Genomic DNA, 11,224 nt, shown 5'->3' with positions numbered 1-11,224 from the left:
GACACAATTCATCAAGTGTGCTTCACAAATTTACCTCAATAGGTGCCACGCTGACAGTGTTACGTCAACATGTTTAAGGTTAATGAGACAAAGATAATTTGAGGACTAGAAAAGTGTGTGTGTGTGTGTGTGTCCCTGGAGCAGAGCTAATTTAGACTAAAGGGGCCACTGCCAGTCAGATTTAGCACAGGAAGTGGAACGGATGATAGAAGACTTGATATTTAAAAAAAAAAATCTAACGTGTGTGTAAGTGCATTGTGTACTGACACAACATGTGGCATATCAGGTTTAAAGCGTCACAGTTAAGGGCCAGCACCACACAGGATTAACCTACTAAAGAAGGCACAGGGCCCAAACATGTAGGAGGACACTGAATGAAAAGCTGCTGCAAAACGGTAAGATGCATCAATCTGGACACAAGTGGTGGACTGAGAGAGAGACACTGCCTTACAAGCACCGGATACACCGGATAATGCCCAGTGGCTTCTGGGATATTTTATTTAAAAACATTCATTCAGCGCGACCAAGACAACACTGCAAACAGTAACAAATGATTCTTAAAACAGTGTCAACAGCAGCACACATTGCATCGACTGGATGTTCTTTAGTGGTTTTAAAGTTTAGTTTAGTGGCTCTGGCTGTTGTTGTCATGCCTGCCTCCACCTCTAACACCCAAGTGCAAGTGGTGGGGTAGCTATACATAAACACTTCCTATCAATTGGTATTTGTTTTGCTGAGATACTGTTCTTATGTTGCTGTTTCAGCATTGGGGACTAGGTCAAGCCTCAAGTGGCCATTTTAGGAAGTGCAGATTGTACAGGTGACAATCTGTACGTACTGCACTTCACTGTCACAAAAATACATATTTTTAATGAGTGGAAACCAAAACATGAAGACTCTTTGCCAGAGCTATCATTTCACAATAACAGTTATTTCATTATAACGTCTCACGTATAGGCCTAATAAATAAACATGACTTGAACTTACAGTAATTCAGTGGTATTGTTAACTTAACACTTCACAAGCAGATCAGCTGCAATGGTGTGATGAAAATACAGTATTTGCCCAGTTATTTCCTTGCTCTTCTACGATACTGACGCATTGATACACATTATTTCCAGACAACCCCCCCTCTGTCCGGAGACATGGATCTAATAGGCTGATAAGTACCTTTTAAACATGAGTTACTGAAAATATATCTTGGAAATATAAATAATAAAAACCTTTCATTGACAGCAAGATTAAAATATTAAAATACATTCTGAAATCTGATGATGTGTGCAAAAATGTGTGTAATTGAAAATACAAAAGCTTTATTTATATAAACACAAATGACATCTTGATCTCTACCCACTGCCGGGTCTATATACAGTGAGGGTACGCTACAACGTAGGCTTTGACTTGAGTGCCCAGTCCAGGTAAGGTGTTGATACTTTCTGCTCCGTATGTTTGTATGAAAGCCCTCCTGCACATCTGCTTCAGGCACTCTGGACGCTGCCGGCGATAGGGCACTGTCAGCTTGCAGGATGAGCTGGTATAATATGTGAGCAAAGCGAAGAGTGACTCAAATGTCCTCTGGCTGCCATACAGACTAAAAAGCAGGTTGTTGAGCTGGACGCGGACGCTCGTCGGGCCGTCATCGCTCTGGTAACTCAGAGTGAAGAAAATATCTGGCTGTCCACTGTCTCTGCAACAACACATGCAAAGAGTAACATTAGAATAACATTGATCTAATAATGTTAAAAAACAAGTGTGATCAGCCTTAGCTCAAAACAGGATTCAGCATCACACATAAGTAGGAAAGTGTCACTGTGCAAACAACAAACAACACAGATAAATAAAGAGTGAAATCATTTCTAAAGGAAGCACTGGACTACCTGAGGAGAAAGGTTCCCAGAGGCACGTGTGTGAGGATCTCATGCGCCTTCTCCATTGTCATTGGTCCCCAGTAGTATCCACTGTGCAGGAGCTGCTGGTAGGTGCGTTTCACTAGTTTATACTCTTCTTTGCTGCTGAATGGACGGAGGTGAGAGGGCAAGCTGGCAGCGCTCTCTGGCTACAGTGGGACAGGAATCAGAAACACTTAGTCGACATGTGAAAACAACAGACCATCTGAATGGAACCCTTTTCAGAAGGGTTTCGTTTTGTATCGCAGGCAAAAACTGGTTTCACAAAGTAAGAGTACAGCTGTGCAATGACGTAAGAATGAGTTCTGCCAAAGTGCAGAATACAGGGCCTTACAGTTTTAATGGGAAATAGTGATGTCTTAAAGTTTAAATGGAGACAATTGGTAAGCTTGGTAAAATTTCCATCACCATGCATTTAAATTAGCTGTGACTAACTGTGCCATTACTCCCCAGCCTGGCTCCTGAACAGCCCTCAGGGTGAATAAACACATTCAGGCCCTTCTGTTTGTGTTAGAGGCGGTTGCAGCCTGAATTCCTGCAATTGGAACCGCTGGTGTCATTTTCCAAGATTTTTTTTGTGTCTTTTGTGTGTTTTTTTATGTCACAGACCAAACTAACCAAACACACTAACCCTTAAACCTATTATCATATTGTATCATTGACTCTATTGAAACCACGCCTACGATCTGAAATCTAAACACATTTGAATTTGTGAGTGCACCAGTGTAGTGTTCTCTGATTCCTATCATTAGCAGCAGTGGCTCAGTGGTACAGCAGGGTTGTCCAATTACTGGAAGGTTGGTTGTTCAAACCCAACTCCTCCTTAGTCATTGTTGTGGGCAAGGCACTTTACCCACATTGCCTCCAGTGCACTCACTGGTGCGTGGTGCTCTTTGCTGGGCAGCCTTAAGCAATTTCCCTCATGGTATTATTAAAGTATTTCAAAATTCAAATTATGAAGCTGTGCACGACTTGTTATTATTGGATTTATATTGCATACTAAAAGGGTCTGGTACACACTGGTACTGATTGTGACATACTTTTGAAATCATAAATGCTGCAACGCTGCCAGAATCATCAAACAGCTTAGTACAATGACTCTTTTTAAATATTAACCTGACAGCTCTTCTTCTAAACTTTATCACAGTCTTGTAATGTGTGCATAAAGAAATGCAGACATGTCACCGTAGCAGCGTGCTGATAACTAACTGCTCTGCACAGCGCTGAAACTGCTGTTATGTTCCAGTTCTGTGAAAATCTCAGATATTTTTCATTTGAGGTCAAGTTTCCATACAACTTATGTTCGTGTGTGTTTATCTATCAAATCATGGCATCTGTTTTTTTTGTATCTCACTGCAGCCATCTGTTATGTCCAAAAATCAACAAAATCAATTCACACACTGAGTTAACACTGAGCACTAACCTGTCCCCAGAATTCAGCTTCGCCCTCACAGCTGAGTTTGCTCCAGAGCAGAAAGTCTAGCTGCTTCTCCGTGGGCTCTGGGCTCTCTGTTTTCACTCTGTCTGGGCTCTGTGATGGTTCAGGCCCTGCAGGTTCTTCAGAGGCTTGACTCTGGCTCTGTGTCTCAGCTGCTTGGTTCTGTTTTTGGCTCTGTACTGCTTTTCTGATAAGATTGTCTCTGACCATCCTACACAGAACGATCCTCCACTTGACCACCTGTTACTCCACTTTCCACGGGCAGATCCTCCATCACTGGCTCAGTTGTCTGTGGGAATCCATGATCATTAAGTTCCTATCGAGATTGAACAATATGATCCACACAGTCCTGGAGGGGGAGCAGAGGCTGAATGTGCTCTGCTGTCTGTCTTCGACTGTCACTGATGACCTGAAAGACAGAAAGCGAAGAGTTAAACTTTCCTTTACTTCTAACAACCTTTTAAAACTGAGTGAAGTAAGTGTAACTGTGCAGGTGTTGTAAACATTGCTTTTATCAAGCTGAAGTTATTTTGTAGATGCATGAAAATAAGGAGCTTGTTTTCCAGACATAAGACAACTGATGCCTCTTAACACACTGTTAGCTGACACTTCATCATCCATGGGAATCTGATCGTTCTTGTATTTTGTCACCTGAATAATTAAAGTCTGTTTTTGCTGTGTTTAGGTCTGTATAAGCTATAAGCATAAGGTAATAGCATAAGGTATAAGCAGCCAAACATAGAATAGAAATACGTTATTCATCCCAAGCTGGGAAGTTTCACAGACCCAGTGTGTGTGTGTGTGTTGGTGCATTTTGAGTCAGAATTGAGGTCATGTTACTGATACATATATATATATGCATTATATATCACTGAAAAGAGCAGATGAAGAAGAACACTTTCACTTTCTCAGTCAGGCCAGACCGAGGAAAAACGTAGAGTGAATTTTGTCTTTGTCATGAGGTTCCTGTTAGTATGTACACGTCGACTTTTTAACAGAGCTTCTGTAAAAAAGCTAAAAAAAAAACTTCTAGAACATACAAATACATACAATATAATGAAATGTGAGACAGGCGGGATTTAAATTACTACTACTACTACTACTATATAATAGTTATAATAATAATAATAATAATAATAATAACACTAAAGCAAAAATGTGTAAAAAAAATAATTAAAAAAAACTAATTGCAAAGGACTGACCTACAGACGTGCAATATTAAGGTAAATGTGGTTAAGCAGTTATTAGAAATCCAGGATTATCTGTAATCCATTTCCTCTGTAAAACAATTTAACCCCATGTAGCTATGTTTGATGAGGCGTTAAGGAACGCTAATTACTGGCATCTTCAGTGACAGGACGATTCTGTCATAACGTGCCACACCTATAGCAAAATACACATTTGTTCATTGGTAAGCATTAACTCCTCACACAGCGCCTGTTCATGCATTAACCCGTTAATCACTGAGTGTACATACCTGCAGCAGCAGCAGCAGCAGTCAGAGCCCGGCAGGGTCCACACAGCAGCGAGCTGCAGTCAGTGTCTTTCCTGCAGTGGGTCGAGGCAACAGTTGATCAGAGACATTTATTTTTGCTTTCGGTTTGAGGTGGAGCGGCCTGCTGCTGCGCTGTGTTTCCGCTACAACTGGCCAGTCACTGGCTGCCGGCTGGGTTTACAGGTTGAGATGTGGACGACAACCAATAGTTGGACTGCGTGGCACCCGCGCCGCCCCTCACTGTAACATGCACTGCAAACCCAGGTGTACCCGGCCGCTTACTTTCACTTTCACTTCGGTCCGCGATTCCCTGAAATCACGTGATCTGCAAGCAATGCGCGTGCCTTGTTTTCGTGTGCGTGACCGATATTCGCTTTAGTCACATCTTTTCTAGCTTTACTGGCACCTAGAATGCACGAAGAAGCAGATCTTTGCAGGCAATGCAAATCAACATTTGCACACAGACCGTTTGAACAAACACGCATATGCAGACATTTAGATGTGGGATCTGTAGGCGTCCTCTACCTCTTTCTAAGGTTTTTAGAGACAATGTGTGCAGGTCAACACATGCAGTAAGTCTGGGCACACCAGCAGAGATTTGTTTTTTTTTATTTTGCTTTATTGTTGTGACAAGCAGCCAATTTATTCTGACGGCTGATTTCATGCCATGTTAACAAACACAGATTATTATGCAAACTGTGTGGGCTGCCCTACCTGCAGAACACTCCCTTTAGCCTGTTCTTTAATGGCTGCTCATGCAATAATCTCAAAGTGTAGGAATTGGAGGCACTGTGACCAATAAAGAAGCATATTAAACAGTAAACCTGCAGTTTGGTTGCACACCATGAAAACACAGCAACCAACAGGACTTTTTGTATATTTGACAACATAAACATCACTGAGGTCAACCTTCTGTGGAGGTGGATGTCTTGCTTTCATTTTTGTTTGGACGATGCATCAAAAGAACCACTGCTGTCACCGCCAAGATCCCATAAGTGGTCAGGACGCACTGCAAGGGAGGGACAAGAACGAAACTGAGGATTTCACACACACACACACACCACAAATGTGTATGCACGTACATTTCGACGACCCTGCATAGTGTAGCTATTAAAGTATTTCCTCCAACCACTCAGTTCCTCAGAAACAGGGGCCTTAATGCCAAACAGCTGCTTCTGAAACACACAGACATACACACAGTAAAGAGGAAGCACTGATGTCACTTCTTCATAATTTTATAGACCATGTCATGACAATAAATACAAAAATAAGACGTTAACAAGGTTTAAAACACATTTTATTGCAACTCCACGTGTTAAATACATGACATACATTGTACAGTGTGTGTTAGAGTACTTAAAGCATTAACACAATAGATAAAATACAAAGCAGCAAAGAAAAACAACAATTAAACTAGATGAACCCTGTGCCCTCCTTATATCAAATGCCTGAGAGATATGCAAAGCACTCATCGCTGTCAGGATGAATGTGAAACCAACACGTTAGGTGGTAGTACACCTCTTATCACACGCTGCATAAAAATATGAATCCAGCTCTACTGGCTCTCATTGCAAGCATGATGATGATGATGGTGGGTCTCTGCATGTTGGAGCAGGGACTGGGTAGAAAAACTGGTTTTTGGTCACGAGAACCAGCTGAATGAAGTGAAACTGAAATGTTAATGGGGCTGGACTTACTGGAAGCCATCAGCTGAGCCTCTGTTTATCAACCTTCCTGCTGGGCACAGACTGGGCGTAAAGAGCTGCACAATTATCTTTGAAGATTGAAGTGCTCTACTTTTATGGCACATATTAAGATTATGTCCGAATACCTGGAGCTGGTCCACTTAGCATAAAAACTGGAAGTAGACACTGAGTGTATCCATTAGTACACCTGGCTGTGATGTAGTGTTTACTCCATCGTGTGACGGTTCAAAGATAACACAGCACCCAGATATCTACATTTGACCTGCTAACGCTAGCTGCTGCCATTGGCATACTTAAACACAACTTATGTCTTAAACAGACACAGGGACATTTTAAAGAGGCTGCAAGTGTGCATTTGTGTGTCCACCTATGTGTCATGTCTTCATCCCTGTTCCCCTGCTGTGAGTTGCATGGTTTGTGTCCAGTGTCAAAGGAACTGTACAGATTTCATACATTAGCTGTTAGTGTTAGAAACACTAACAGCATAAAAACATGGCTGTAAGAACCATGTCTTCTTCTTTCTGTGTCTCATTTTCAAATACAATGAATTCCCTAAAGTAAAAATAGAACATGAGTGGGAAACGCCATGGTTTCCTTTAAACCATAGATTTTCATGAAGTGTGCCGGGGTGAGAGGAAGCTGAGCATGCCATGCTAATCAGTTAGCTGATTAAGATGTGAGATTACAGAGGTTTTTGTTTTTAATTAATTAAAGCGAATATTGTCAGAAAATATATAAAACAACATGCCCCTGATGAACGGGACAACCACTTACAAACAGCAGGCCTTTAATAAAAATCTATCAAGAACAGTCCAGCAGACAGGCTGTTAAAATGAAACCACTGCGTGCTGTAAGTGAAGGATGCTGCGAGCAGCAGGCCGTCTGCACATGGTTTAGCAGAAATGAAGACAGAAGAGAAGTGAAAAATCTGCACTCTGCTAAAGATCTATAGTGGATCTATTGTTGTTTTATATGTTGGAAAGACACATACAATCACATTTTGTGTGATAAGTATCAACTTCTTCACCTCCGAATTAGGTGAAGAAGCTGTAAAGAAACAGTTCACATCTTCTGCAGGATTAGGTTAATTTGTCCACTCGGGCTGAGTAGATTACACATCTGGCTGCCCCAAAGTGATCACATACGGCCATTTTTTAAAGAAGTAGCTAAACCCTAAAACACATTATGATTTGTATTTATGATTTTGGTGTTGTTGTTTGATTCAGGTCCAAACCTGGCAAGAAAAAGACTTCTACTACATATTATACTGTCATGAATATGCACGCTGACTGCCCCCTGCTGGTTAAGGCACGGCTATTGCACTTGAATTTAGCTGCAGGTTAATCAGGGAGCAGCTCCCATGATGACATACCTCTGTTTCCTTGAAGTCTTCAAGGAAACTCTACAAGTCCAGACGCCTTGCTTCAATCTTATCTACGTATGATGACCTGGATGACTGAGAATCTTCATCAACATACCTCTGTTTCATGTGGCGTAGTGTGAATTTTGTTTCAGGAGATCAATTATAGTCTTATATTATGTGATCAGAAGCAAAGGCAGCGTTCTTATTTCTTGTGAAAGGTGCTCCATTTTCTGTCCGAATCCACCAGAGGAAAAGAAAAACTGTACATTTATCACAACATATATTAACCCCGTCAATGCCAGTGAAGCTTTGTTCGCTTGTTTCCGTGTTTATCAGCAGACTGGCCGTGCAGGATGTGTCGGTCCTACCTTCACCTCCGTTACCAGGTGACCCAGACTGGTGAGCGGGATCCTCGTTGTAACAGGAGACGTCGGCATGACTGCAGACAGTTAATGAAAGTTGTGTTTTCACTTCCTCACACACTCACTCTGCTGAGATCTCACCTGCATTCAGCTTTGTGAATGTGCACGCTCATACTTACTGCTGCTGCTTCTTTCATGAACAGTAGGACAAATTTATGTTCCGGGAAATTTGACAGACAGCAAATTGCGGCGAATCAGGTGTGTCCATACAGTCGATGACCAATAGACTGCGGCCTAATAATGGCCTATAATGGGCGGGACTTAAAAGCGGTTACACAAACCATAGGCCCGGCCATTCTTCGATTGAGCCACCAGAGGGCGAAAGATTACAGTTTTATATTACAGTCTGTGTTTAGACAAGGTGTGTCCTGCACACAGTCCATATCAGCAAGGTTATGTTTACACACACATAAAACAACAACTACAATATAATATTAATAATAATAATTGAGTTTCGTTCATTTAGTTTCCATTTTTGGCAGAATAATTATTATGGTGAAAAGCATTAAAAATCTTGAAGCAGGGCAGCTGGATTTGTAGAGTTTCTTGAAGCTTGAAGATGTTTCGCTGCTCTGATGAGCTGATGAAGCTGCTTGGAGGAGCAGTGAAACGTCTACAAGAAACTCTACATGTCTACACATCCTCTCTTCAGGCTCTAGTCCTAGGTGACTGAGACACTAGACATTTTTTTACCTACATTTTTTAAGTATAGTGACACTGTCGAATGCTCATATATAAATGTGTGTGTGTGTAAAAAAAAATCGCTATAAATACATACATCATTTCAGTTTATCTTGTTTTTTGTCTTTCAGTTGAAAACTACAGCAACTACTTTATTATTTTATTCAAATCACAGCATGTTTTAATTGAGGCTACATTTTACTAAACCTCAGAATGTTTCAGGTAAATGTAGCTTTAAAGGCCAATGAGGTAAAATGATCCAGCATTTCATCAAAGAAAAAAAATCCAGCCTGAATATAATAGCAGAACTTTGTGTTTTCATTCTTTTCTGTGACTTCCTCTTGTTGTCAGTCAGTCCTCTGAGCTGACTGACTGATTGTGTCAGTTGTTGAAACTCTTCCTGTAGTTTTACGCTCTCATTTAGATTTTTTTTTTCCATCCATCATGTATAAAGCATACTGGGTGATTATTACCACAGCATTTATATTTAATTCATTTGCTTATTTATTTATTTATTTATTCATTTATTTTGCCTCATACAAGTGTCCCTGGTTTGTCCCTTGTGTTTGTTTACTCTGGGTATCTGGCTTCCTTCCACATGGACTCTAACTTGGCTGTAGGTGTGGTTGTGAAGCGCTGTTTGCCAGACAGGCTCCGGCCCCCACAAATTACCCTGAGCATTTCTAGAAGAATGCTGGGCTCATTATTAAACGTTTAATCAGGTTTAGTTACTGTGTTGGCAGGAGGAGGTGTGCTTTCGCTGGAAAAGGAGGAGACTGATTTTATTTTGGAACAATACCTTGGACAGGTTGGAACAGAGCTCTACTGCCTAAACGCTCCCTTTGATCCTGGGATCAGATACACCACTCAGGTCCAACACTGATTCACTGATTCATCAGCAGAGATGACACATTTATCTGCATGCACACATTCCCACAATGCTTATACAAAATTTTAAAGTGTGTGCAAATAAATCGTATCAGACTTAGTATTGGATTGTACGTTGTCACATGTCTGCAGCCAATTTATTGATTTATGGTCCCAATGTCTATATACTTATTACTCACTAAGATCAAGTGTTTCCACTGAAACTGGAAGCCACTCAGCTCATCAGGTCTGTTGTATTTACCTGTCAACTTTGCTTTGAAGGGTTTACAAGTGACAGGATATTTACATGTTACACAAGCTTGGCTTTGACTGTGTTTCTGTAGAAGGGTGTGCCTTTCAGGGTAAACTATTAGGTGTACAAACAGAAGTTGTTTTCATAGCTGAAAAATATATAAACAAAATAGTAGTGAAAGTAGAAAAAAAGTCTTAAATGATTAGTGAAATTATCAAAAATATTGATGAATATTTAAGTCAAAAATGTATCAGACAAAATGTCAGAATGATAACCAAAACATATCCCTAATAATCTGATTAAAACATCCCAAAAATAAAACCAAGACTTGTGGTAAGATATCCTGTCTATTATCAGTAAAATATCAAACATGTCAGCAACTTTAGGTGCGGTTGGTTCCTTCTTTTTTTTGGTCCAAACTGTGGGTTTGGTACGCACGGATGGTTGCATCAGTGCAGTTAAACTCTGTCACTGCTGGTAAGACTGCAGGACTTGTGGGCATGTAACACCTTATTAAGCCCCTTTTCTCACAGGAAACCTGTAACATCGCAGGTTCATATATTTAACAGAGTCAGCGGTTTCCGTCATTCACACTCCCACGCACGATGTGGTCGTTCCAGACGGATTAAAGGAGCATTCTTTCAGCCACATGCAAACAAAGGGGACACCACAATTAAAATACACCTGCCGTCCTTTCAATACACACAACTTCATATCTGTGATTGTTTTTTGGAGATTATAAAAACAAATGGATGTTACAAACATATATGAATGAGATGTGTCCTGTCTGCTGTGTTATTTGAAAAAATAGTAATCCACTGCAGGAATGCCTCTGCAGTACCTGACTCTAGCAGACCTTTGTGGTCCTTGGGTAGTTGCCAGCATTGCCCAGTTGGTATTACAGCCTGGTGAGTATGCTTGGCCTGATTAACCTGGAGCTCTGTTTACCCTGATGCCACTATTGTGCACTACTATTTATAACATCTGTGAACCTTTATTTTCTCTAGAACATATAAAGCTACTGCCAGCAGCTGTGGGCAGCACAGAGAGGCTGAAACACTTTATATCTGGTGTGTGTTTATACACTATTAT

At 40.9% G+C, this 11,224-nt stretch overlaps 2 protein-coding genes across 3 annotated transcripts; both read right to left on the bottom strand.

Annotated features, from left to right (window-relative positions):
* Positions 1–1,296: 1,296 nt before the first annotated feature.
* On the bottom strand, positions 1,297–5,081 carry socs1b (suppressor of cytokine signaling 1b). The gene is made up of 4 exons (XM_028418170.1): positions 4,823–5,081; positions 3,331–3,754; positions 1,878–2,056; positions 1,297–1,687 (listed from the first exon to the last, which is right to left on the bottom strand). The coding sequence occupies exons 2-4, from the start codon at positions 3,553–3,555 to the stop codon at positions 1,363–1,365; spliced, it is 729 nt and encodes a 242-aa protein (XP_028273971.1). The 5' UTR covers positions 3,556–3,754; positions 4,823–5,081; the 3' UTR covers positions 1,297–1,362.
* Positions 5,082–5,462: 381 nt separating this feature from the next.
* Positions 5,463–8,550, bottom strand: LOC114437999 (up-regulated during skeletal muscle growth protein 5-like). 2 transcript variants are annotated; one of them, XM_028409005.1, is made up of 4 exons: positions 8,451–8,550; positions 8,278–8,348; positions 5,923–6,015; positions 5,463–5,849 (listed from the first exon to the last, which is right to left on the bottom strand). In XM_028409005.1, exons 2-4 carry the CDS (start codon positions 8,344–8,346, stop codon positions 5,745–5,747), a joined length of 267 nt encoding a protein of 88 aa, XP_028264806.1. In that variant the 5' UTR covers positions 8,347–8,348; positions 8,451–8,550; the 3' UTR covers positions 5,463–5,744. The 2 variants fall into 2 exon arrangements, with proteins under 2 accessions (XP_028264806.1, XP_028264813.1); XM_028409012.1 differs by lacking the exon at positions 8,451–8,550 and having other exon boundaries at positions 8,278–8,444.
* Between the last annotated feature and the right edge of the window lie 2,674 nt (positions 8,551–11,224).

This window comes from Parambassis ranga, chromosome 1, assembly GCF_900634625.1.
Source record: "Parambassis ranga chromosome 1, fParRan2.1, whole genome shotgun sequence".
Classification (NCBI taxonomy): domain Eukaryota; kingdom Metazoa; phylum Chordata; class Actinopteri; family Ambassidae; genus Parambassis; species Parambassis ranga.
The sequence above is the reverse complement of the archived record's forward strand: the minus strand, read 5'-3'. Positions and strand labels throughout refer to the sequence as shown.